The sequence below is a fragment of the Cyanistes caeruleus genome, chromosome Z (assembly GCF_971803275.1).
Source record: "Cyanistes caeruleus chromosome Z, bCyaCae1.hap1.1, whole genome shotgun sequence".
Taxonomy (NCBI): domain Eukaryota; kingdom Metazoa; phylum Chordata; class Aves; order Passeriformes; family Paridae; genus Cyanistes; species Cyanistes caeruleus.
This window is the reverse complement of record NC_141732.1, coordinates 21,942,082-21,968,622: the sequence shown is the minus strand read 5'-3', so window position 1 is coordinate 21,968,622 and position 26,541 is coordinate 21,942,082. Positions and strand designations below refer to the sequence as shown.

General features: G+C 54.5%; 1 protein-coding gene across 4 annotated transcripts; it reads right to left on the bottom strand.

Annotated features, from left to right (window-relative positions):
* Positions 1 to 5,096: 5,096 nt before the first annotated feature.
* Positions 5,097 to 25,325, bottom strand: LOC111941835 (uncharacterized). Of its 4 annotated transcripts, none has more exons than XM_086868477.1 (33): positions 25,014 to 25,325; positions 24,585 to 24,656; positions 24,139 to 24,219; positions 23,865 to 23,942; positions 23,674 to 23,775; positions 23,120 to 23,227; positions 22,763 to 22,834; positions 22,603 to 22,674; positions 22,420 to 22,518; positions 21,888 to 22,007; positions 21,496 to 21,567; positions 21,336 to 21,413; positions 21,147 to 21,248; positions 20,587 to 20,694; positions 19,862 to 19,933; positions 19,406 to 19,477; positions 19,132 to 19,209; positions 12,065 to 12,166; positions 11,511 to 11,618; positions 11,154 to 11,225; positions 10,994 to 11,065; positions 10,811 to 10,909; positions 10,279 to 10,398; positions 9,887 to 9,958; positions 9,727 to 9,804; positions 9,538 to 9,627; positions 8,978 to 9,085; positions 8,253 to 8,324; positions 7,797 to 7,868; positions 7,523 to 7,600; positions 6,836 to 6,949; positions 6,054 to 6,213; positions 5,097 to 5,523 (listed from the first exon to the last, which is right to left on the bottom strand). In XM_086868477.1, the coding sequence occupies exons 1-33, from the start codon at positions 25,108 to 25,110 to the stop codon at positions 5,364 to 5,366; spliced, it is 3,060 nt and encodes a 1,019-aa protein (XP_086724603.1). In that variant the 5' UTR covers positions 25,111 to 25,325; the 3' UTR covers positions 5,097 to 5,363. The 4 variants fall into 4 exon arrangements, with proteins under 4 accessions (XP_086724603.1, XP_086724604.1, XP_086724602.1 ...); XM_086868478.1 differs by having other exon boundaries at positions 9,538 to 9,639; positions 21,147 to 21,236; XM_086868476.1 differs by having other exon boundaries at positions 9,538 to 9,639; positions 23,865 to 23,936; positions 25,014 to 25,306.
* Positions 25,326 to 26,541: the final 1,216 nt, after the last annotated feature.

The window sequence follows — 26,541 nt, the reverse complement described above, 5'->3', positions numbered from 1 at the left end:
GAAGATTGAACACCAAGAGAGAACACCTGAATGGAAAGTGACTTCTCCTCCAGGAAGTTTGAGGAGAAAGCTGAATCGATATACTAATGACTGATGAAGACAAGACAACGTGTCTGCTACCAGAGCGTGAATGTTATCCTTTTGTTCATTTGAAGTGCTATTATTGTCAAGAAAGTTGGGTTTAACACTGTAGGCGCGGGTTTAAACCAAAAGGGCTTTGTCCAGCGTGCTGGCTAGAAGAACCCTCCATAACCAGCAATTCATTAGTGGTCACTACTGACTTGGGCATATTTGAATTAGATTCCCCAGAGTGGTATAGATTGTATCAAGAAGGGGTGAGAAGTAAACTGACGTCAAAAGCACACTTGTGCTTATAACTGAGTGTCAGCAAACAAACAAAGTACCCTGTAATGCTGATGCAGTCAAAATATCAGAGTGGGATGCCTTTAAGAGAAAATATGCAGCTCGTTCCACCCATGGATGCCCTGAAGGATACCCCTGCTGCTGAGAAGATGGGCTCCCTGGCTGCAGGCTGCAACCCTGTGGGCATAGGCAGAGGCAGAGGAGTACCTGTGTGGGGAACCCTGGTGGTTCTGAGTCTGATAAGGCACAGAACTATCAGTCTGCTCTCCCAGAGTTACCCTAGTGTTGAGAAGCAAAGCTCAACCCAAGACTGTGGGCAGTGTTTTAAAAACATCCTGACAAGACAAAGGGTCATAGAAACCCTGGCATATCGCACCCACTCTGACTGCTAAACCGGCAACAAACTAGGAGAATGTGAGCATAACCACACTCGGTATAAAATGTGCCAGATCAAAAAAAGACTGTAACCCAAAGTGACACCTAAAAATTGGTGGTCAGAGGTGCAATCTGTGCCAGAGGGTAAGAGAATACTGACCCAGGCATTACACAAACAAGCTGCTGGGTTAGAGCCTATTGTTCTCACCTACAACAAATGTAACTGTTCGGTCTGGATCTGAGGGAGCATGGAATCAATGTTTATGGCACATTCCCAAGTTAGTGGGACATGCCATAATCACAGTCAACTAAAAATGTGCACTAAGTGAGGGAAGACGTATTGGGTTGGAGAAAATCGGAAATATGGCAAAATAATTTCTCTCAGCAACAAACCCGTAATAACTAATCTTCTTGACAGTAATGATGACAGAATTTGCTTAGGATACAGCAAAATTTTCTGTTCGGAGGATAAAAGGGATGGAGAAGGAGTAGATCCAAAACACAAATTGAAACAAATAGCTCAAGAATTAGAAAAATAGAAGTCAGAGGCAGAAAAGAAAAAAAGTAGGACAAGTACAGCTAAAAGCATTAAATGAGCAATATGTACAGTTAGAACAGCAGCATAGTAATTGGAACGTACACACCTCAAACATGAATTTTTTTGTGGATCTAAACCAAGAGATTGCTACAGAATTAGGATTACCTAATATTTGGATTTGTGGAGGGCTTAAATCAGCTGAGAAATGGCCAGGGAAAGGGGAGAGCTTAGCTCCAGAGCAACTTCTAAAATGGAATCACACCAAATTTCCAAAACATTAAAACGACCCAAAGGGTGGGTTTTACATCACCAAATAATTGGAAGAGTTTGTATCAGCAGAGAAGGAAAAAGACCTACTAAAGTAGTGGGATTTACTCCTTGTATATTCACTTTAACAATAAATTCAAATAGTAATACCAGAGTCTGACAACCAGAACCCCCCACTGGATATTGGAGTCAAATGAAAAAGACAAATAGTGAATGGAATGACCAAATGATGTTGGCACAAAAGCCCTGGAGCTAATCCTTAGCGAGCCTTAAAAGGCTTCAAGAATTACTGGGAGAAACCAGAAACTGTAAATGCCCAAGGGAAAGCACCTAACAGAATATACTGGATGTGTGGGAAAAGGCGTACAGTGAATTACCGTACAGGTGGAAAGGATCCTGTGCTCTGAAAATGATTGGACCCTCCTTTTTCGTGCTGCCAAAGTCTGCAAGTAAGCTGTTAGGAGCACCCCTATATGAGACCCTAGACAGAGAAAAGAGAGAGCTGAATCTTGAGTTTCCAAAAGCAGGAGGGAATCAGAAGTGGGAGAAGATGAGTGGCCTGCAGAAAGAACAATAGCTTACTACGGTCCAGCAACGTGGGCTCAAGATGGAAGCTGGGGATATTGGACCCCAATTTACCTATTAAACCAACTAATAGGACTTCAAGCCGCAGTAGAAATGATATCAAATCATGCTTCTGATGCTCTTGAGTTGTTAGCTAAACAACACTCACAAATGGGAGCATTCGTGTATCAAAACCAAATGGCTTTAGACTACTTGTTAGCAGAAGAAGGGGGAGTCGGCAGAAAGTTCAATCCATCCAAATGCTAGGTAGAAATGGATGACTATGGAGAAAGCTTAAGAAGCCTTGCAGCAGAAATTAAGAAAGTGGCACATGTAGCAGTTCAAAAATGGAAATCTATCCTTCAAGCTTCTTGGTGGGATCAATTGTTTGGAGGGGGAGCTTGGTGGAAAAAAATAGGATTTTTAATATTATGTTCAAGAATGGGGCTATTACTTCTGCCTTGTCTCATACCATGTTTTATCCCACTAATCGGTTCTGTTGTCCAAAGCATGCAAATAGCAGCAATGCCCATTGGTCCTGACTTAGCTACAATGAAATCTGGTCAATCCAAGAAAACAGCCAACAGAACTAAAAAAATGGAATTGAAAGAAAATAGAAAGAGCAGAGGTGCTGAAGCTCTGGCCAGATTTGAAGCTCAAACACGATTAAAATGAATTTTAACAGATAACATGAAAAAGCATGAAAAAAATATTTTACAAGTAGCATAAAGCTACTATGCAGTCAAAACATAACTCAGGATACAATAGGCACTTGCATTGATATAGAATGGAGCATCCAAATAAAAAGAATCAGATAGCAGAATAACCAATCTTATGAAAAATTAATTTGATATGCTGATTAGTAGTAGAGAAAAGTAGTTGTTAAGTCTTGTAAATACGGATGATGAAATTGAAGAACTTTATCAAAATATATTCTAAAAACACATAAATTCATAAAATAATTAAGAAGGGTGAGGGAGGAGGATACTGTGATCCATAGCATGAATAAATTTGTGCTGAAGTTATAACCTTGTCTGATAAGAATCCCAGAATATTTCCAGGATACCGCCTCTGACGAGATTATAGTGATATACACCAAGGCCAACATGACTGTTCATCTGCAAGACGCATATTTCCAGGAAACCTCTGTCCGATAAGATTATAATGATACGCACTCAGGAATATTTGTCCGCAAGAGGTGTATTACAGGGGACCCCCGAAAGGCCTGAAAACATATAAAATCCCCCTGGGACAGTGGCGGTTTGTGCAGCACGGTGAAGCGGTGCTCGCAAGCCCCTCCCTGCCCCACCCGACGCTGTTCGCCCGGTTCAGCGCCGATCTGACTTTTGATTCTGGTGTTTACCATTGTATTTTCATTCTAGAATAAATTCTTCTGTATTCATCAAATCGGCTACTCATTTATAGCAGCCCTGAAGGCAGAGCGGGCATGTGTAGGGATGTGGACTCATTTCCCTCGTCCCAGCCGCGCTGCAAACAGCAGAGCTCTTTCCTGGCTGTTGGTGCTCGCTGGAACGGCACCACGGGCCTGATGTGCAGTTACAAACAAAGCGTCTTCCAGGAATCAGCACACATTAAAACACACTGTTTAGCCTGGGATTTGAAGTTGCTTCTCAGTTCATCTTTAGACAGGCCTAAAGAAGTCTCCTATGAACTGTTTCTCTCCCTGGCGAGTTCCGTTGCGGCCCCGAGTCCCCCTCAGCATTGCCGAGGCAGCGGCAGGAGCCGGGCGCTCACTCGGAGCCCTGTTCTGTAGGGAGAGCGCGGCACAGAGCGAGCCGCTCCCGCCCGGGCTGCCCACAGGCCCGGAGAGCCGGGCGGGCCCCACAGCTCCTCTGGCATCGGCTCCGTTCGCCCCGGCGCTGGCTGGGGCCCGGTGCCACCGCTCTGCCGGCGGGGCTGTCTGTGTTCCCAGCTCCGATGGAGGCAGTGTGGGCCGTGGTTCCTGGTCTCGGGCTGCTCAGCAGCGCCTGAGCCGTGCCCGTGCAGCGGCACCTCAACCCCTCGGCACCACCAGCCCGGCACAGCGGCTGGCCCTGGGTGCCCCTGGGCCGCTGCAGCCCCGAGCCGGACTGCCCCAGGAGGGACCCCGGGAGGGACCCCATCCCCTGCGTGCCTCAGAAGAGACTCCAGCCCCACTGCGTGCAGCAGGAGGGACACAAAGCACCAGCAGGCTGATGGGAGCCCACAGCCCTCTCCACAACTGCACTAAGAACGCAAATCCCCCCTCACGTACCTCAGGAGAGACCCCCATCAGCCTGCACACCTTGGGAAACATCCCAACCCCCCTGCACGCCTCACACAGGATTCCAGATCCCTTGCATGACTTACAGGGAACCCCAGTGCCCTCCATAACTTGGAGGGAACCTAAAATATCACTGTGTGTCCCACAAAGAACCACAGCCTCCCGTGCACGTTATGGGGCACTCCAAAACTCCTACATACCGTAGAGGGAAGCCCAGTCCAGCTACACTGAGTGTTTTCACCTGGAAATCCAAGTGTAGTTGCAGCTGGGTTCTTGTGCCTCCAGTGCTGTTCATCAGCCCCATTGGGGCCCACAGCTACATGGCCTTTCCCTTCTGGCCCTTGCCCAGAGGAGCAGAGCCTGTGCAGCACCGTGTAGGATTGGTGATGGCCCACCAGTTAGGACCTATCAAGGGTGTGTTAATTAGGGAGAAACTTTGTTTTTCCTGCTGACATTGCTGGTAAGACTGCATCACTGGAGATGCTCTTGATGGTTCCCTCTTTTCCTGGGCATGCCAGTGGAGGAGGTCCAGGCCCAGGTGATGCCACTGAAGGAAATGTGCCCTCAGGCCAGGGATGCTCAGCATGGGCTCCTCCAGTCCTCGGGGCCCTGCCGCTGGCTCCTGCCTGCCCACACTGGGGTCAGCCCCGGCTGCTCCTGGACATGGAGCTTGGGTAGGGCTGGTGTTGTGTGGGCTTTGCTGGCGGTACCACGCGGACACTGGGGTAACAGCTCCATCTCTTTATTGGAACAGATGAAGGGGCCATCACCTACACTGGCAGATGGCCTCACCTTCAGTGCTGGTTAGAGGGAAGGGCCAGGGGGCTCAGGGGCAGAGGAAGGGCCATGTAGGTCTCAGCTGGGGCTGGAGGGTGCTGGGCTGGTCCTGGGGTCTCTACAAAAACTAAGGAATGGGCTAGGCCGGGGCAGAGGAAGATCAAAAGTGGGACTGAAGGCATCTTATGGATACCCATGGGGACAAGATCTACAGGATTATAAGAAAATTCCTTCATCTCTCGAATGGCTGCTCCAGGGTCCTCTTCTCAGAGCTCTTGAGAGAACTGCCCAGGCCCTCATTACTGAAGAGGAGCTGTTCAAGCTGCCCGGGTGTGTAGTGCAGCCACTGTCCTTCAGCTGCTTTCCAGAAGTGCTCCTGTGGATAGAGGAGGCGGCTGAGGCCCCCAGCTGCCACTGGCACACAGGGACCCTCCTGCCCAGCAGGGCCCAGAGCTGCCAAGGCTCCCCAGCACAGCTGCAGCTGCTGGCACACCTCGGCCCAGCTGGACAGCTGCCCCTCAAGGCCCCAACAGGCAGGGGATGGCTCTGGGCAGGGTCCCTGGCCAGGAGCGGACCCCAGAGTGTGTCTGCCTTTCAAGGCCAATCTCTTCCCCTCTCTTCTTCCTCCCTACCTTGCTTTCCCTCTGCCTGCTGCTCCTAGGGCTGCTCTTGGCCAGGTGGCCTCAGTGGCAGCCAGCTCTGGCTGCAGCCCGAGTGGGCTCCCCAGAACAAGGCCCCACAGTTAAGAGACCAATGAAAGCCCTGGGCAGCAGCAGAACTCTCAGCAGAGTTCTTTGGACAGCCACTGAGTACCCACAAGTCCACAGCAGCCTCACTGAGAATGTTTCCTGTCTACAATTGACTTGCAAAGGAGCTGTTTAAGCGAAAGATGAACAAAACACTCACCGTTTTCTCTTGCAGACATAGCAGATTCCAAAGCAGCACAAGAAGATAAGCTCCATAGCAAGCAGGCCTACTGTTATCCCTAGCCAACAGCGTGTTCCTTGACAGAAACCCCTTTCAATGCCCTTTTGGGAATCAGGAACGCGTGTTGTGCCGCTTGCATCTGTGGAAGCAATGGGCAGTGTGAGCCTGTGCCGTGCTCCGCTGCTGAGCATGGTGGGTATGGCCCGGCCGTTCTCTGTTTCCCCCAGAGCTGGGGCCTGCAGGCACCTTGCTGCCCCTTGGCACAGGCTGTGCCACCTGACAAAGCCCAGAAGGCCGGGAGCAGAGCCCAGGGGGCAGCGCAGCTGCTTGGCCAGTGGCTCCTTCCAGGGACTCAGGCCAAAGCCATCCCTGAGCAGCCACTGCCACCCTGGCTCTCCCTGCTCCGTGACAGCTCCCTGAGCGCAAGGGGACAGAGCCAGGCCCTGCCAGGAGCCAGGCCAGGCCCTGCCCAGTTGGCAGGTGGGGCTGGCTGTGGCCCTGGGTTTGCAGCAGGGCTCCCACTCAGGGCTGCTCCTGTGCCTTGGGCCTCTGGGCACTCAGGGCCAGCTCTGGGAGCAGTGGTAGCAGGAGGGATGTTGGTGAACGAGTCCCATTTCCCAGGGGCTGGGAAAGAGCTCCAGAGGCCTCAGAGCTGAGGTGCCTCAAGCTTTGGTTGTTGCTGGGCTGTGTAAGTGCCGGCCCTGGGGGGAGAGCTGCTGCCACACAGCCCCGCCGAGGGCTGAGCCCAACACAGCAGTTACCTCCTGTGTCTGGGCCTGTGCCTGGCATCGCCTTCTTTCCTGCAGTAGAGGCTGCCAACGAGCCACTGCTTCCTCTGGGAAGTGCCTTCTTGTACTTAGCCTTTTGGTCCACCACTTGAGAAAGAAGAGGGATATCAAGATCAGCTGGAAACATTCTCCATTGGAGAGGTAGCATCTTCAACAGGTAATGCTTGTCAAATTCACATTTGAAGATCAGGAAAATGCCCACGGTGTTGGGGCTGGACCAGAGCACACCCTCCTCCAAACAGCTGCCCCTCCTGATCTGCCCTGGGACCAGGAAATTGCAGGGGTTTCAGGGTGTGCATGGCCTGAGATGCACCTTGGGCTCCCTGTCAGCTGATGCTAATGCATGAAAGCAGCAGTGGGGCTGTGAGGCTGCCATGGATCCCTTCCTGCTGTGCTGGGCATGGCGTGTCCAGATGTGCAGAGAAAGCCCCCGGCTGCTGAGTGTCAGGAGGGGGTTGAGGGACATGGACCAAACTTGTCCTCCCTGCACTTCTTTCTATATATGTATCAGGAGATGATTTGATGCTAGAGACTTTTTAGTTCCAGTATCTTGGGTCTTTCTTTTTGGGGGACCTTAACAGAAAGTATTTCAATTTTCCAGGAATGGATCCCACAATACCAGTCCTCAGCTGGTGGGGTCAGCAGTAACACACCACTTACCCCTGCGATTGGAGTCAGGCTTGGGTGCAGCAACCAACCCAGGAGCTGGGAAAGACCTCCCTGCAGACACACCTGTAACTGAACAGCCACAGAAGCTTCTCTCATCTCTGCTGATCTGCACGGGCAGCACTGAGCTGCAGGAGTGGGGAGGGGATTGTGCAGGCTGAGGGCACACACGTGCACAGCTCTGTCCTGGTGCCTGCAGCGATGCCGCCCTGGCCAAGCTTTGCGCTCTGAGCTGGCAGCTCTCCCTGGGGGATATGCCTTGACCTACCCTCACCACCTCCCAGAGCCTCAGTCCTGGGTGTGGGTCGAGAAGCTGCATCACCTTCACCAAGAGGCTTTCCTGCAACGACAGGAAGGACAGAACAGCTCTCGTGGCTCTGTAGGAGATCCTCAGTATCCCTGGGATTGCCAAAGGAGTTGTGCAAGGCACAGCCCTGGGACACAGCCCTGGGCCTGGCCCCTTCCCTCTCTGCTCTTCTCCGTGGCTGCACAGAGCACATGGAAGGAGACTCTGCCATTGCACATGGGAAGATTGACAGCTAAATGCTCCTTCTTCTCACTGACAGGGATCCTGTGGCATCACTCAGGGCTCAAGAAGAGAGTGGGGTAAGCTTTCCAGGATCCATCACCCCTGAGATTATGTTAAGGGGAATGACACATGGCTGAGCTCTTGCCACCTTGCCACCGATTATTCTCTAGGTAAAAAGGGGAATTGAGAACTTGCCTCCAACATCCTCCAAGAATTTCAAGCCATCTTCCACCAGGGCTTCCAGATAATCCATGTCACTATCCCAATCTACAACGGAGCGCATATGAGAACCATTTTCAGTGCACTCTGGCATCCCCTTCTGCCTTAGGGAGCTGGGTACTGCAAGGGGGTCGGGTAAGGCCGTGGGAGCCAGATGTCAGTGGACACGGCCAAAGCTGCAGAGGGGCCTGGGGAGCTGTGGGCTGGCTCCTGGTCACTCTCCACCCTCTTTCCATGCCCTGTGCAACATGCCTGGAGGGGAAAGTGGGGCAGCCCAGGGCTCCTGGGAGCTCTCTCCCCTCCCACAGAGGAAACCCTCCCTAAAACCCTGGGGAAAACAGCAGTAGGCAGTGCCACAAATATCCCTTCCTTGTTCCATCCCTGCTGCCCTCCCTCTGCTGGGACAGCTCCTGCAGCCCAAAGGGCAAGAGCCAGGAACTCTCAGGATGCAGTGGAGCCTTGCCCTCCCCCTCTGCCCATTCCCCACCATGGGCACCCCTTTGCAGCCACTGCCAGCTTATGGGATGTGTCTCCCACGGAGGGACCCCAGCAGGACTGCCCAGTAGCCGGGTGTCCTGAGCCTGCTGGGGATAATTCCTCTGGGCTGTGCCGGTCTTGTCTGGGCTGTGCCTGCACTGCCAAGCAGCAGTGATGGCAGCTGAAGCCTCAGCAGGGCTCAGGCCCAGAGGCACAGCAATTACCTCCTATGACTGTGCCTGGCATGGCCTCCCTTCCTGCAGCAGAAGCTGCTAATGAGCCACTGCTTCCTCCGGGTAACGCCGCCTTCAGCACAGCCTCTTCATCCACTTCTGCAGAAAGGAAGAGGCAGAGCTGAATCAGATGGAAACATTTCCCATTGGGCTGGTGGCATCTTACAGAGGCAATGCTTGTCAAAGGCATGGTTAAGGATCAGGAAAATGTCCAGGCTCTTGGGAATGGGCCAAAGCACTTCCTCCTCAAAACAGCAGCAGCTCCTGATCTCCCCAGAGATTAGGAAATTGCAGGGGATCTCAGGGTGTGCATAGCCTGTGGTGCACTTGGGGCTCCCTCTCAGCTGATGCCAAATGCCTTCCTGCAGAGGCTGGGGAGAAGCTGCAGCCACGCCAGGCTGGGAAACAGCCCTGCAGGCCGTGAAAGCAGCAGCGGGGCTGCGAGGCTGCCATGGATCCCTTCCCGCTGTGCTGGGCATGGCGTGTCCAGATGTGCAGAGAAAGCCCCCGGCTGCTGAGTGTGAGGTGGAGGCTGAGGGACATGGACTCACCTTGTGCTCCCTGCTGCATTTCCTTCAGCATTTGCCACATGACTTCAAATGGCTCCAGGGATTTCTTGTCTGATGTGTGTTTGGTCTTTCCTGTTGGAGGAACTTAACAGAAAATATTTCAACTTCCCAGGAATGGATCTGAGAAAAGCAGTGCTCAGGCTGTGGGGTCAGCAGGGACACCCTACTCACCTCTGCCATGGGAGCCTGGCTTGTGTGCAGCATCCAGCCCAGGAGCTGGAGAAGTCTTCTCTGCAGACACACCTGCAACTAAAGAGCCACAGAAGCTTCTGTCACCTGGTTCCTGCCAGGTTGTCAATGATTATTCCTCCATGGAACACTGAGAACGTACCTGCAGGCGTCCCAGAAGGCTTCCAAACTTCATACTGCCATGCTAATGGAGGAGCCTTCCGAGCAAGCTCATCTAGAAATAAACCAAGATGAGAATCATTCCCATTGAGTGCCAGGGCTGGCTGTGGCCCTGGGCTCATGGCAGGGTGCCCACTCGGGGCTGCTCCTGTGCCTTGGGCCTCTGGGTGCTCAGGGCCAGCTCTGGGAGCAGCTGCAGATGGAAGCACGATGGTGCTCAAGTGCCATCTCTCAGGGGCTGGGAACGAGCTCCAGAGGCCTCAGAGATGAGGTGCCTCCAGCTTTGGCTGTTTCCAGGCCGTGCAAGGACCAGCCCTGGGGGGAGAGCTGCTGCCACACAGCCCCACCGAGGGCTGAGCCCAGCACAGCAGTTACCTCCTGTGTCTAGGCCTGTACTCATGTGTGGCATCACATTCCTTCTGGCATCAGAGGCTGCTGATGAGCGACCACTTCCTCCAGGAAATGCTGCCTTCCACAGAACCTCTAGGTCCATGTCTTGAGAAAGAAGAGAGACAGCTAGCTCGTAAGGAGCTGTTCCCCATTTGAGTGGTGGCATCTTCAGGAGGCAGTATTTGGCAATGACAGGGACCAGGGAAATGCCCAGGTTATTTGGGCTGGGTCAGGCCCCTCCCTCTTCCAAACAGCTGCCCCTTCCAATCTGCTCAGAGACTGGGAAATTTCAGGGGATCTCAGGGTGTGCATGGCTTGTGGTGCAATTGGGGCTGGCAATCCCTGTCAGCTGATGCCAAATGCCTTCCTGCAGAGGCTGGGGAGAAGCTGCAGCCACGCCAGGCTGGCAAAAAGCATGAAAGCAGCAGTGGACCGTGCCGAGCATGGCGTGTCCACATGTGCAGACAAAGCTCCCAGCTGCTGAGTCTCAGGAGGAGGCTGAGGGACATGAACCCACCAGGCCCTTTCTGCAATTCTTCCACTCTTTGTTTCCAGATGTCCTTTGACTGCAGGGATTCCTTCTCTCCTGTATGTTTGTCCTTCTCTCTCGGAAGACCTCAAGAGAAAATATTTCCATTTCCCAGTGGATCCCACATAACCAGTGCTCTGCCTGTGGGCTCAGCAGGGAGACGCTACTCACCCCTGCGATGGAAGTGGGGCTTCTGCACACCAATCAGCAAAGGAGCTGGGAAAGTCCTCTCTGCAGACACCCCTGTAATTCAACAGCCACAGAAGCCTCTGTCACCTGGTTCCTGTCAGGTTGCCAATGATTTTTCCTCCATGGGACACTGAGAACATACCTGTAGGAGGCGCAGAGGACTTCAAAACTTTATGCAGCCAAGCTAATGGAGAAGCCTTCCCAGGAACATTATCTGGAAGGGAGCACAGATGAGAACCTTTTCCAGGGTGTGCTGGCATCCCCTTCTGCCTTAGGGAACTGGGCACTGCAAGGGGGTCAGGTAAGGCTGTGGGAGCCAGGTGTCAGTGGACAAGGCCAAAGCTGCAGAGGAGCCAGGGGAGCTGTGAGCTGGCTCGTGGTCACTCTCAACACCCTTTCCATGCTCTGTGCAACATCCCTGAAGGGCAGACACTGCCCAAGCAGCAGCGATGGCAGCTGAAACCTTAGGAGAGCTCAGGCCCAGAGGCACAGCAATTACCTTGTGTGACTGTGCCTGGCATGGCCTCTCTTCCTGCAGCAGAGTCTGGCACAGAATCACTGATTTCTTCAGAAAATGTTTCCTGCTGCACAGGCTCTCGTTTCATTTCTGGAGAATGGAAGAGAGACAGCTGGATCAGATGGAGCTCTTCCTCCTTGCAGGTGTGCCATCTTCAGGAGGCAATATTTGTGAAAGTGTAAGGAACAGCCAACAGGCAGGATTTCAGGACTGTCGCAGGTTGGTCGCTTCTCCAAACAGCCCCTGAACCTGATCTACCTGGAGACAGGGAAATTGCAGGGGATCTCAGGGTGTGCATGGCCTGTGGTGCACTTGGGGCTGCCTGTCAGCTGATGCCAAATGCCTTCCTGCAGAGGCCGGGGAGAAGCTGCAGCCAGGCCAGGCTGGGAAACAGCCCTGCAGGCTGTGAAAGCAGCAGCGGGGCTGCGAGGCTGCCATGGATCCCTTCCCGCTGTGCTGGGCATGGTGTGTCCAGATGTGCAGAGAAAGCCCCCGGCTGCTGAGTGTCAGGAGGAGGCTGAGGGACATGCACCCACCTTGTGCTCCCTGCTGCATTTCCTTCAGCATTTGCCGTAGGAGTTCAGATCGTTTCAGGGATTTCTTGTCTGCTGTATTTTGGATCTTCTGTCTCGAAGGACCTTAGAAAAGAAAGTATTTCAATTTTCCAGGAATGGATCCCACAATACCAGTCCTCAGCCTGTGGGGTCAGCAGGGACACACCACTTACCTCTGAGGTGGGAGTCAGGCTTGGGTTCAGCAACCAACCCAGGAGCTGGGAAAGACCTCCCTGCAGACACACCTGTAACTGAACAGCCACAGAAGCTTCTCTCATCTCTGCTGATCTGCACGGGCAGCACTGAGCTGCAGGAGTGGGGAGGGGATCGCGCAGGCCGAGGGCACACACGTGCACAGCTCTGTCCTGGCGCCTGCAGCGATGCCGCCCTGGCCAAGTTTTGGGCTCTGAGCTGGCAGCTCTCCCTGGGGGATATGCCTTGACCTACCCTCACCACCTCCCAGAGCCTCAGTCCTGGGTGTGAGTCGAGAGGCTGCATCACCTTCACCAAGGGTCTTTCCTGCAATGACTGGAAGGACAAAACAGCTTTCGTGGCTCTGTAGGAGATCCTCAGGTTCCCTGGGACTGCCAAAGGAGCTGTGCAAGGCACAGCCCTGGGACACAGCCCTGGGCCTGGCCCCTTCCCTCTCTGCTCTTCTCCGTGGCTGCACAGAGCACATGGAAGGAGACACTGGCATTGCACGTGGGAAGATTGACAGCTAAATGCTCCTTCCTCCCACTGACAGTGATCCTGTGGGATCACTCAGGGCTCCAGTGGGGCAAGGTTTCCAGAACCCATCACCCCTGAGATTATGTTAAGGAAATGGCACATGGCTGAGCTCTTGCCACCGTGACATTGATTATTCTGGCAGGAAAGATGTATTGAGAACTTGCCTCCAACATCCTCCAAGAATTTCAAGCCGTCATTCATCAAGACTTCCGGATAATCCATGTCATGATTCCCATCTAGAAGGGAGCGCAGATCAGAGCCATGTCCATGGTGCGCTGGGATCCTCTTGTGCTTCAGGAAATTGGGTACTACAAGGGGTTTGGGGAAGGCTGTGGCAGCCAGATGTCAATGGACATGGCCAAAGCTGCAGGGGAGCCTGGGCAGCTCTGGGCTGGCTCTGGTCACTCTCCACCCTCTTTGCAGGCCAGGTGCAACATCCCTGGAGGGGTGGCTCGAGCAGCCCAGGGCCCCTGGGGACTCTCTCCCTCCCACAGCAGAAACCCTCCCTTAAGCTCTGGGGAAAACTATCCCCAACGCTTCTCAGGGAGAAGGCAGCACTGTCCTAGGAAAGAGAAGCCAGGCCTTGGGCTCACCTGCTCTCTGTGCTTGCCAGGGAGCAGCCTGGGCAGCCCTGTCAGGCAGGGCCACTGCCAGGAGGAGCAGGAGGAAGAGGCGCAGAGGAAAGGCCATGGTGCCTTGCCCTCTGCCAGTCCTCCAACTCTTGCTGCCACCAACGTCCTCAAACCGCTGTCCAAGTGTCAGCACCGCTGCCACCGCCGCTGCTGCCACCGTAGCCGCTGCCGCCGTAGCCGCTGCCGCCGTAGCCGCTGCCGCCGTAGCCGCTGCCGCCGCAACAGTTGCAGTCAAGGACTGACTGCTTCGTCCTTGTGGTGCTGTGCAACCACAGGGCTGTGGCACCTCTGTGACCTCAGAGCCTGCCGTGACCTCAACCTGTGTGACCTCAGAGCCTGCCGTGACCTCAACCTGTGTGACCTCAGAGCCTGCCGTGACCTCAACCTGTGTGACCTCAGAGCCTGCCGTGACCTCATGGCCTTGGCTGTACCCCCTGAGCGCACTCCCATCGGACTGCCCTGATTGTAAATCTTTTACTTCATCTATGAGCCTTTGCTAAACAAAACCTTAGTTTTGCCTGCTGACACTGCTGGTCAGGTGTCGCTAGAGGACACAAATTATAGAGCGAGGGTTCCAATCACACAGAGCAAGCAGAGGTTTTTCAGGAAGCAAAAAGCCTTTATTTTGGGGTTGTTCAACCCTTTCATAAGGTGTTCCGATACAGGTTATCTTGATTGGTAGAAGGAACAATACCTCCCTCATCCCATTGGTGGGACAAGAGAAAAACACTCTCAAAACATCCGTTTTGGGAAACCAAACCTTATTTGCACAATCAGTCCTTGAGAGAGAAAAAGTTCTCAAAAGACGTTCCCTTGGGAACAATCAGCCCCTTGAGGGCTTGAACATCTCTCTGTTTCAGTAAGCCATGTCCAAAGTCAGGGTGCATCTCTGGCGTTGCTCTTGATGGTTCTCTCTTTTCCTGGGCACGCCACTGGAGGAGGTCCAGGCCCAGGTGATGCCACTGAAGGAAATGTGCCCTCAGTCCCGGCACACACAGCTTGGACTCCTTCTGCCCCTCGGGGACCCGCTGCTGGTCACAGAAGCCCATGCCTGGTTCCTGTTCTGACTTTTACTTGTGGCTTTTTACAACTTTATTTTTATTATAGAATAAATTCTTTTTTTTTTAATCCAATTGGCTACTCATTTATAACAGATTGGTGGATGCCAACATGATGCAACTTTGGGTTTTGTGACTATCACTCTCCAATCATACCGAAGTTTCCAAAACATTAAAGCACCCCGAAGGGTGGGTTTTACATCACCAAATAATTGGAAGAGTTTGTATCAGCAGAGAAGGAAAAAGACCTACTAAAGTAGTGGGATATACTCCTTGTATATTCACTTTAGCAATAAATTCAAATAGTAATCCCAGAGTCTGACAACCAGAACCCCCCACTGGATATTGGAGTCAAATGAAAAAGACAAATAGTGAATGGAATGACCAAATGATGGTGGCACAAAAGCCCTGGAGCTAATCCTTAGCGAGCCTTAAAAGGCTTCAAGAATTACAAAAGCACCCTGGGACAGTGGCGGTTTGTGCAGCACGGTGAAGCGGTGCTCGCAAGCCTCTCCCTGCCCCACCCGACGCTGTTCGCCCGGTTCAGCGCCGATCTGACTTTTGATTCTGGATTTTACGATTTTATTTTGATTCTAGAATAAATTCTTCTGTATTCATCAAATCGGCTACTCATTTATAGCAGCCCTGAAGGCAGAGCGGGCATGTGTAGGGATGTGGACTCATTTCCCTCGTCCCAGCCGCGCTGCAAACAGCAGAGCTCTTTCCTGGCTGTTGGTGCTCGCTGGAACGGCACCACGGGCCTGATGTGCAGTTACAAACAAAGCGTCTTCCAGGAATCAGCACACATTAAAACACACTGTTTAGCCTGGGATTTGAAGTTGCTTCTCAGTTCATCTTTAGACAGGCCTAAAGAAGTCTCCTATGAACTGTTTCTCTCCCTGGCGAGTTCCGTTGCGGCCCCGAGTCCCCCTCAGCATTGCCGAGGCAGCGGCAGGAGCCGGGCGCTCACTCGGAGCCCTGTTCTGTAGGGAGAGCGCGGCACAGAGCGAGCCGCTCCCGCCCGGGCTGCCCACAGGCCCGGAGAGCCGGGCGGGCCCCACAGCTCCTCTGGCATCGGCTCCGTTCGCCCCGGCGCTGGCTGGGGCCCGGTGCCACCGCTCTGCCGGCGGGGCTGTCTGTGTTCCCAGCTCCGATGGAGGCAGTGTGGGCCGTGGCCCCTGGTCTCGGGCTGCTCAGCAGCGCCTGAGCCGTGCCCGTGCAGCGGCACCTCAACCCCTCGGCACCACCAGCCCGGCACAGCGGCTGGCCCTGGGTGCCCCTGGGCCGCTGCAGCCCCGAGCCGGACTGCCCCAGGAGGGACCCCGGGAGGGACCCCATCCCCTGCGTGCCTCAGAAGAGACTCCAGCCCCACTGCGTGCAGCAGGAGGGACACAAAGCACCAGCAGGCTGATGGGAGCCCACAGCCCTCTCCACAACTGCACTACGAACGCAAATCCCCCCTCACGTACCTCAGGAGAGACCCCCATCAGCCTGCACACCTTGGGAAACATCCCAACCCCCCTGCACGCCTCACACAGGATTCCAGATCCCTTGCATGACTTACAGGGAACCCCAGTGCCCTCCATAACTTGGAGGGAACCTAAAATATCACTGTGTGTCCCACAAAGAACCACAGCCTCCCGTGCACGTTATGGGGCACTCCAAAACTCCTACATACCGTAGAGGGAAGCCCAGTCCAGCTACACTGAGTGTTTTCACCTGGAAATCCAAGTGTAGTTGCAGCTGGGTTCTTGTGCCTCCAGTGCTGTTCATCAGCCCCATTGGGGCCCACAGCTACATGGCCTTTCCCTTCTGGCCCTTGCCCAGAGGAGCAGAGCCTGTGCAGCACCGTGTAGGATTGGTGATGGCCCACCAGTTAGGACCTATCAAGGGTGTGTTAATTAGGGAGAAACTTTGTTTTTCCTGCTGACATTGCTGGTAAGACTGCATCACTGGAGATGCTCTTGATGGTTCCCTCTTTTCCTGGGCATGCCAGTGGAGGAGGTCCAGGCCCAGGTGATGCCACTGAAGGAAATGTGCCCTCAGGCCAGGGATGCTCAGCATGGGCTCCTCCAGTCCTCGGGGCCCTGCCGCTGGCTCCTGCCTGCCCACACTGGGGTCAGCCCCGGCTGCTCCTGGACATGGAGCTTGGGTAGGGCTGGTGTTGTGTGGGCTTTGCTGGCGGTACCACACGGACACTGGGGTAACAGCTCCATCTCTTTATTGGAACAGATGAAGGGGCCATCACCTACACTGGCAGATGGCCTCACCTTCAGTGCTGGTTAGAGGGAAGGGCCAGGGGGCTCAGGGGCAGAGGAAGGGCCATGTAGGTCTCAGCTGGGGCTGGAGGGTGCTGGGCTGGTCCTGGGGTCTCTACAAAAACTAAGGAATGGGCTAGGCCGGGGCAGAGGAAGATCAAAAGTGGGACTGAAGGCACCTTGGGGATACCCATGGGGACAAGATCTACAGGGTTATAGGAAGATGCCTTCATCTCTGCAATGGCTGCTCCAGGGTCCTCTTCTCAGAGCTCTTGAGAGAACTGCCAAGGCCCTCATTACTGAAGAGGAGCTGTTCAAGCTGCCCGGGTGTGTAGTGCAGCCACTGTCCTTCAGCTGCTTTCCAGAAGTGCTCCTGTGGAGAGAGGAGGCGGCTGAGGCCCCCAGCTGCCACTGGCACACAGGGACCCTCCTGCCCAGCAGGGCCCAGAGCTGCCAAGGCTCCCCAGCACAGCTGCAGCTGCTGGCACACCTCGGCCCAGCTGGACAGCTGCCCCTCAAGGCCCCAACAGGCAGGGGATGGCTCTGGGCAGGGTCCCTGGCCAGGAGCGGACCCCAGAGTGTGTCTGCCTTTCAAGGCCAATCTCTTCCCCTCTCTTCTTCCTCCCTACCTCGCTTTGCCTCTGCCTGCTGCTCCTAGGGCTGCTCTTGGCCAGGTGGCCTCAGTGGCAGCCAGCTCTGGCTGCAGCCCGAGTGGGCTCCCCAGGACAAGGCCCCACAGTTAAGAGACCAATGAAAGCCCTGGGCAGCAGCAGAACTCTCAGCAGAGTTCTTTGGACAGCCACTGAGTACCCACAAGTCCACAGCAGCCTCACTGAGAATGTTTCCTGTCTACAATTGACTTGCAAAGGAGCTGTTTAAGCGAAAAATGAACAAAACACTCACCGTTTTCTCTTGCAGACATAGCAGATTCCAAAGCAGCACAAGAAGATAAGCTCCATAGCAAGCAGGCCTACTGTTATCCCTAGCCAACAGCGTGTTCCTTGACAGAAACCCCTTTCAATGCCCTTTTGGGAATCAGGAACGCGTGTTGTGCCGCTTGCATCTGTGGAAGCAATGGGCAGTGTGAGCCTGTGCCGTGCTCCGCTGCTGAGCATGGTGGGTATGGCCCGGCCGTTCTCTGTTTCCCCCAGAGCTGAGGCCTGCAGGCACCTTGCTGCCCCTTGGCACAGGCTGTGCCACCTGACAAAGCCCAGAAGGCCGGGAGCAGAGCCCAGGGGGCAGCGCAGCTGCTTGGCCAGTGGCTCCTTCCAGGGACTCAGGCCAAAGCCATCCCTGAGCAGCCACTGCCACCCTGGCTCTCCCTGCTCCGTGACAGCTCCCTGAGCGCAAGGGGACAGAGCCAGGCCCTGCCAGGAGCCAGGGCAGGCCCTGCCCAGTTGGCAGGTGGGGCTGGCTGTGGTCCTGGGTTTGCAGCAGGGCTCCCACTCAGGGCTGCTCCTGTGCCTTGGGCCTCTGGGCACTCAGGGCCAGCTCTGGGAGCAGTGGTAGCAGGAGGGATGTTGGTGAACGAGTCCCATTTCCCAGGGGCTGGGAACAAGCTCCAGAGGCCTCAGAGCTGAGGTGCCTCAAGCTTTGGTTGTTGCTGGGCTGTGTAAGTGCCGGCCCTGGGGGGAGAGCTGCTGCCACACAGCCCCGCCGAGGGCTGAGCCCAACACAGCAGTTACCTCCTGTGTCTGGGCCTGTGCCTGGCATCGCCTTCTTTCCTGCAGTAGAGGCTGCCAACGAGCCACTGCTTCCTCTGGGAAGTGCCTTCTTGTACTTAGCCTTTTGGTCCACCACTTGAGAAAGAAGAGGGATATCAAGATCAGCTGGAAACATTCTCCATTGGAGAGGTAGCATCTTCAACAGGTAATGCTTGTCAAATTCACATTTGAAGATCAGGAAAATGCCCACGGTGTTGGGGCTGGACCAGAGCACACCCTCCTCCAAACAGCTGCCCCTCCTGATCTGCCCTGGGACCAGGAAATTGCAGGGGTTTCAGGGTGTGCATGGCCTGAGATGCACCTTGGGCTCCCTGTCAGCTGATGCTAATGCATGAAAGCAGCAGTGGGGCTGTGAGGCTGCCATGGATCCCTTCCTGCTGTGCTGGGCATGGCGTGTCCAGATGTGCAGAGAAAGCCCCCGGCTGCTGAGTGTCAGGAGGGGGTTGAGGGACATGGACCAAACTTGTCCTCCCTGCACTTCTTTCTATATATGTATCAGGAGATGATTTGATGCTAGAGACTTTTTAGTTCCAGTATCTTGGGTCTTTCTTTTTGGGGGACCTTAACAGAAAGTATTTCAATTTTCCAGGAATGGATCCCACAATACCAGTCCTCAGCTGGTGGGGTCAGCAGTAACACACCACTTACCCCTGCGATTGGAGTCAGGCTTGGGTGCAGCAACCAACCCAGGAGCTGGGAAAGACCTCCCTGCAGACACACCTGTAACTGAACAGCCACAGAAGCTTCTCTCATCTCTGCTGATCTGCACGGGCAGCACTGAGCTGCAGGAGTGGGGAGGGGATTGTGCAGGCTGAGGGCACACACGTGCACAGCTCTGTCCTGGTGCCTGCAGCGATGCCGCCCTGGCCAAGCTTTGCGCTCTGAGCTGGCAGCTCTCCCTGGGGGATATGCCTTGACCTACCCTCACCACCTCCCAGAGCCTCAGTCCTGGGTGTGGGTCGAGAAGCTGCATCACCTTCACCAAGAGGCTTTCCTGCAACGACAGGAAGGACAGAACAGCTCTCGTGGCTCTGTAGGAGATCCTCAGTATCCCTGGGATTGCCAAAGGAGTTGTGCAAGGCACAGCCCTGGGACACAGCCCTGGGCCTGGCCCCTTCCCTCTCTGCTCTTCTCCGTGGCTGCACAGAGCACATGGAAGGAGACTCTGCCATTGCACATGGGAAGATTGACAGCTAAATGCTCCTTCTTCTCACTGACAGGGATCCTGTGGCATCACTCAGGGCTCAAGAAGAGAGTGGGGTAAGCTTTCCAGGATCCATCACCCCTGAGATTATGTTAAGGGGAATGACACATGGCTGAGCTCTTGCCACCTTGCCACCGATTATTCTCTAGGTAAAAAGGGGAATTGAGAACTTGCCTCCAACATCCTCCAAGAATTTCAAGCCATCTTCCACCAGGGCTTCCAGATAATCCATGTCACTATCCCAATCTACAACGGAGCGCATATGAGAACCATTTTCAGTGCACTCTGGCATCCCCTTCTGCCTTAGGGAGCTGGGTACTGCAAGGGGGTCGGGTAAGGCCGTGGGAGCCAGATGTCAGTGGACACGGCCAAAGCTGCAGAGGGGCCTGGGGAGCTGTGGGCTGGCTCCTGGTCACTCTCCACCCTCTTTCCATGCCCTGTGCAACATGCCTGGAGGGGAAAGTGGGGCAGCCCAGGGCTCCTGGGAGCTCTCTCCCCTCCCACAGAGGAAACCCTCCCTAAAACCCTGGGGAAAACAGCAGTAGGCAGTGCCACAAATATCCCTTCCTTGTTCCATCCCTGCTGCCCTCCCTCTGCTGGGACAGCTCCTGCAGCCCAAAGGGCAAGAGCCAGGAACTCTCAGGATGCAGTGGAGCCTTGCCCTCCCCCTCTGCCCATTCCCCACCATGGGCACCCCTTTGCAGCCACTGCCAGCTTATGGGATGTGTCTCCCACGGAGGGACCCCAGCAGGACTGCCCAGTAGCCGGGTGTCCTGAGCCTGCTGGGGATAATTCCTCTGGGCTGTGCCGGTCTTGTCTGGGCTGTGCCTGCACTGCCAAGCAGCAGTGATGGCAGCTGAAGCCTCAGCAGGGCTCAGGCCCAGAGGCACAGCAATTACCTCCTATGACTGTGCCTGGCATGGCCTCCCTTCCTGCAGCAGAAGCTGCTAATGAGCCACTGCTTCCTCCGGGTAACGCCGCCTTCAGCACAGCCTCTTCATCCACTTCTGCAGAAAGGAAGAGGCAGAGCTGAATCAGATGGAAACATTTCCCATTGGGCTGGTGGCATCTTACAGAGGCAATGCTTGTCAAAGGCATGGTTAAGGATCAGGAAAATGTCCAGGCTCTTGGGAATGGGCCAAAGCACTTCCTCCTCAAAACAGCAGCAGCTCCTGATCTCCCCAGAGATTAGGAAATTGCAGGGGATCTCAGGGTGTGCATAGCCTGTGGTGCACTTGGGGCTCCCTCTCAGCTGATGCCAAATGCCTTCCTGCAGAGGCTGGGGAGAAGCTGCAGCCACGCCAGGCTGGGAAACAGCCCTGCAGGCCGTGAAAGCAGCAGCGGGGCTGCGAGGCTGCCATGGATCCCTTCCCGCTGTGCTGGGCATGGCGTGTCCAGATGTGCAGAGAAAGCCCCCGGCTGCTGAGTGTGAGGTGGAGGCTGAGGGACATGGACTCACCTTGTGCTCCCTGCTGCATTTCCTTCAGCATTTGCCACATGACTTCAAATGGCTCCAGGGATTTCTTGTCTGATGTGTGTTTGGTCTTTCCTGTTGGAGGAACTTAACAGAAAATATTTCAACTTCCCAGGAATGGATCTGAGAAAAGCAGTGCTCAGGCTGTGGGGTCAGCAGGGACACCCTACTCACCTCTGCCATGGGAGCCTGGCTTGTGTGCAGCATCCAGCCCAGGAGCTGGAGAAGTCTTCTCTGCAGACACACCTGCAACTAAAGAGCCACAGAAGCTTCTGTCACCTGGTTCCTGCCAGGTTGTCAATGATTATTCCTCCATGGAACACTGAGAACGTACCTGCAGGCGTCCCAGAAGGCTTCCAAACTTCATACTGCCATGCTAATGGAGGAGCCTTCCGAGCAAGCTCATCTAGAAATAAACCAAGATGAGAATCATTCCCATTGAGTGCCAGGGCTGGCTGTGGCCCTGGGCTCATGGCAGGGTGCCCACTCGGGGCTGCTCCTGTGCCTTGGGCCTCTGGGTGCTCAGGGCCAGCTCTGGGAGCAGCTGCAGATGGAAGCACGATGGTGCTCAAGTGCCATCTCTCAGGGGCTGGGAACGAGCTCCAGAGGCCTCAGAGATGAGGTGCCTCCAGCTTTGGCTGTTTCCAGGCCGTGCAAGGACCAGCCCTGGGGGGAGAGCTGCTGCCACACAGCCCCACCGAGGGCTGAGCCCAGCACAGCAGTTACCTCCTGTGTCTAGGCCTGTACTCATGTGTGGCATCACATTCCTTCTGGCATCAGAGGCTGCTGATGAGCGACCACTTCCTCCAGGAAATGCTGCCTTCCACAGAACCTCTAGGTCCATGTCTTGAGAAAGAAGAGAGACAGCTAGCTCGTAAGGAGCTGTTCCCCATTTGAGTGGTGGCATCTTCAGGAGGCAGTATTTGGCAATGACAGGGACCAGGGAAATGCCCAGGTTATTTGGGCTGGGTCAGGCCCCTCCCTCTTCCAAACAGCTGCCCCTTCCAATCTGCTCAGAGACTGGGAAATTTCAGGGGATCTCAGGGTGTGCATGGCTTGTGGTGCAATTGGGGCTGGCAATCCCTGTCAGCTGATGCCAAATGCCTTCCTGCAGAGGCTGGGGAGAAGCTGCAGCCACGCCAGGCTGGCAAAAAGCATGAAAGCAGCAGTGGACCGTGCCGAGCATGGCGTGTCCACATGTGCAGACAAAGCTCCCAGCTGCTGAGTCTCAGGAGGAGGCTGAGGGACATGAACCCACCAGGCCCTTTCTGCAATTCTTCCACTCTTTGTTTCCAGATGTCCTTTGACTGCAGGGATTCCTTCTCTCCTGTATGTTTGTCCTTCTCTCTCGGAAGACCTCAAGAGAAAATATTTCCATTTCCCAGTGGATCCCACATAACCAGTGCTCTGCCTGTGGGCTCAGCAGGGAGACGCTACTCACCCCTGCGATGGAAGTGGGGCTTCTGCACACCAATCAGCAAAGGAGCTGGGAAAGTCCTCTCTGCAGACACCCCTGTAATTCAACAGCCACAGAAGCCTCTGTCACCTGGTTCCTGTCAGGTTGCCAATGATTTTTCCTCCATGGGACACTGAGAACATACCTGTAGGAGGCGCAGAGGACTTCAAAACTTTATGCAGCCAAGCTAATGGAGAAGCCTTCCCAGGAACATTATCTGGAAGGGAGCACAGATGAGAACCTTTTCCAGGGTGTGCTGGCATCCCCTTCTGCCTTAGGGAACTGGGCACTGCAAGGGGGTCAGGTAAGGCTGTGGGAGCCAGGTGTCAGTGGACAAGGCCAAAGCTGCAGAGGAGCCAGGGGAGCTGTGAGCTGGCTCGTGGTCACTCTCAACACCCTTTCCATGCTCTGTGCAACATCCCTGAAGGGCAGACACTGCCCAAGCAGCAGCGATGGCAGCTGAAACCTTAGGAGAGCTCAGGCCCAGAGGCACAGCAATTACCTTGTGTGACTGTGCCTGGCATGGCCTCTCTTCCTGCAGCAGAGTCTGGCACAGAATCACTGATTTCTTCAGAAAATGTTTCCTGCTGCACAGGCTCTCGTTTCATTTCTGGAGAATGGAAGAGAGACAGCTGGATCAGATGGAGCTCTTCCTCCTTGCAGGTGTGCCATCTTCAGGAGGCAATATTTGTGAAAGTGTAAGGAACAGCCAACAGGCAGGATTTCAGGACTGTCGCAGGTTGGTCGCTTCTCCAAACAGCCCCTGAACCTGATCTACCTGGAGACAGGGAAATTGCAGGGGATCTCAGGGTGTGCATGGCCTGTGGTGCACTTGGGGCTGCCTGTCAGCTGATGCCAAATGCCTTCCTGCAGAGGCCGGGGAGAAGCTGCAGCCAGGCCAGGCTGGGAAACAGCCCTGCAGGCCGTGAAAGCAGCAGCGGGGCTGCGAGGCTGCCATGGATCCCTTCCCGCTGTGCTGGGCATGGCGTGTCCAGATGTGCAGAAAAAGCCCCCGGCTGCTGAGTGTCAGGAGGAGGCTGAGGGACATGCACCCACCTTGTGCTCCCTGCTGCATTTCCTTCAGCATTTGCCGTAGGAGTTCAGATCGTTTCAGGGATTTCTTGTCTGCTGTATTTTGGATCTTCTGTCTCGAAGGACCTTAGAAAAGAAAGTATTTCAATTTTCCAGGAATGGATCCCACAATACCAGTCCTCAGCCTGTGGGGTCAGCAGGGACACACCACTTACCTCTGAGGTGGGAGTCAGGCTTGGGTTCAGCAACCAACCCAGGAGCTGGGAAAGACCTCCCTGCAGACACACCTGTAACTGAACAGCCACAGAAGCTTCTCTCATCTCTGCTGATCTGCACGGGCAGCACTGAGCTGCAGGAGTGGGGAGGGGATCGCGCAGGCCGAGGGCACACACGTGCACAGCTCTGTCCTGGCGCCTGCAGCGATGCCGCCCTGGCCAAGTTTTGGGCTCTGAGCTGGCAGCTCTCCCTGGGGGATATGCCTTGACCTACCCTCACCACCTCCCAGAGCCTCAGTCCTGGGTGTGAGTCGAGAGGCTGCATCACCTTCACCAAGGGTCTTTCCTGCAATGACTGGAAGGACAAAACAGCTTTCGTGGCTCTGTAGGAGATCCTCAGGTTCCCTGGGACTGCCAAAGGAGCTGTGCAAGGCACAGCCCTGGGACACAGCCCTGGGCCTGGCCCCTTCCCTCTCTGCTCTTCTCCGTGGCTGCACAGAGCACATGGAAGGAGACACTGGCATTGCACGTGGGAAGATTGACAGCTAAATGCTCCTTCCTCCCACTGACAGTGATCCTGTGGGATCACTCAGGGCTCCAGTGGGGCAAGGTTTCCAGAACCCATCACCCCTGAGATTATGTTAAGGAAATGGCACATGGCTGAGCTCTTGCCACCGTGACATTGATTATTCTGGCAGGAAAGATGTATTGAGAACTTGCCTCCAACATCCTCCAAGAATTTCAAGCCGTCATTCATCAAGACTTCCGGATAATCCATGTCATGATTCCCATCTAGAAGGGAGCGCAGATCAGAGCCATGTCCATGGTGCGCTGGGATCCTCTTGTGCTTCAGGAAATTGGGTACTACAAGGGGTTTGGGGAAGGCTGTGGCAGCCAGATGTCAATGGACATGGCCAAAGCTGCAGGGGAGCCTGGGCAGCTCTGGGCTGGCTCTGGTCACTCTCCACCCTCTTTGCAGGCCAGGTGCAACATCCCTGGAGGGGTGGCTCGAGCAGCCCAGGGCCCCTGGGGACTCTCTCCCTCCCACAGCAGAAACCCTCCCTTAAGCTCTGGGGAAAACTATCCCCAACGCTTCTCAGGGAGAAGGCAGCACTGTCCTAGGAAAGAGAAGCCAGGCCTTGGGCTCACCTGCTCTCTGTGCTTGCCAGGGAGCAGCCTGGGCAGCCCTGTCAGGCAGGGCCACTGCCAGGAGGAGCAGGAGGAAGAGGCGCAGAGGAAAGGCCATGGTGCCTTGCCCTCTGCCAGTCCTCCAACTCTTGCTGCCACCAACGTCCTCAAACCGCTGTCCAAGTGTCAGCACCGCTGCCACCGCCGCTGCTGCCACCGTAGCCGCTGCCGCCGTAGCCGCTGCCGCCGTAGCCGCTGCCGCCGTAGCCGCTGCCGCCGCAACAGTTGCAGTCAAGGACTGACTGCTTCGTCCTTGTGGTGCTGTGCAACCACAGGGCTGTGGCACCTCTGTGACCTCAGAGCCTGCCGTGACCTCAACCTGTGTGACCTCAGAGCCTGCCGTGACCTCAACCTGTGTGACCTCAGAGCCTGCCGTGACCTCAACCTGTGTGACCTCAGAGCCTGCCGTGACCTCATGGCCTTGGCTGTACCCCCTGAGCGCACTCCCATCGGACTGCCCTGATTGTAAATCTTTTACTTCATCTATGAGCCTTTGCTAAACAAAACCTTAGTTTTGCCTGCTGACACTGCTGGTCAGGTGTCGCTAGAGGACACAAATTATAGAGCGAGGGTTCCAATCACACAGAGCAAGCAGAGGTTTTTCAGGAAGCAAAAAGCCTTTATTTTGGGGTTGTTCAACCCTTTCATAAGGTGTTCCGATACAGGTTATCTTGATTGGTAGAAGGAACAATACCTCCCTCATCCCATTGGTGGGACAAGAGAAAAACACTCTCAAAACATCCGTTTTGGGAAACCAAACCTTATTTGCACAATCAGTCCTTGAGAGAGAAAAAGTTCTCAAAAGACGTTCCCTTGGGAACAATCAGCCCCTTGAGGGCTTGAACATCTCTCTGTTTCAGTAAGCCATGTCCAAAGTCAGGGTGCATCTCTGGCGTTGCTCTTGATGGTTCTCTCTTTTCCTGGGCACGCCACTGGAGGAGGTCCAGGCCCAGGTGATGCCACTGAAGGAAATGTGCCCTCAGTCCCGGCACACACAGCTTGGACTCCTTCTGCCCCTCGGGGACCCGCTGCTGGTCACAGAAGCCCATGCCTGGTTCCTGTTCTGACTTTTACTTGTGGCTTTTTACAACTTTATTTTTATTATAGAATAAATTCTTTTTTTTTTAATCCAATTGGCTACTCATTTATAACAGATTGGTGGATGCCAACATGATGCAACTTTGGGTTTTGTGACTATCACTCTCCAATCATACCGAAGTTTCCAAAACATTAAAGCACCCCGAAGGGTGGGTTTTACATCACCAAATAATTGGAAGAGTTTGTATCAGCAGAGAAGGAAAAAGACCTACTAAAGTAGTGGGATATACTCCTTGTATATTCACTTTAGCAATAAATTCAAATAGTAATCCCAGAGTCTGACAACCAGAACCCCCCACTGGATATTGGAGTCAAATGAAAAAGACAAATAGTGAATGGAATGACCAAATGATGGTGGCACAAAAGCCCTGGAGCTAATCCTTAGCGAGCC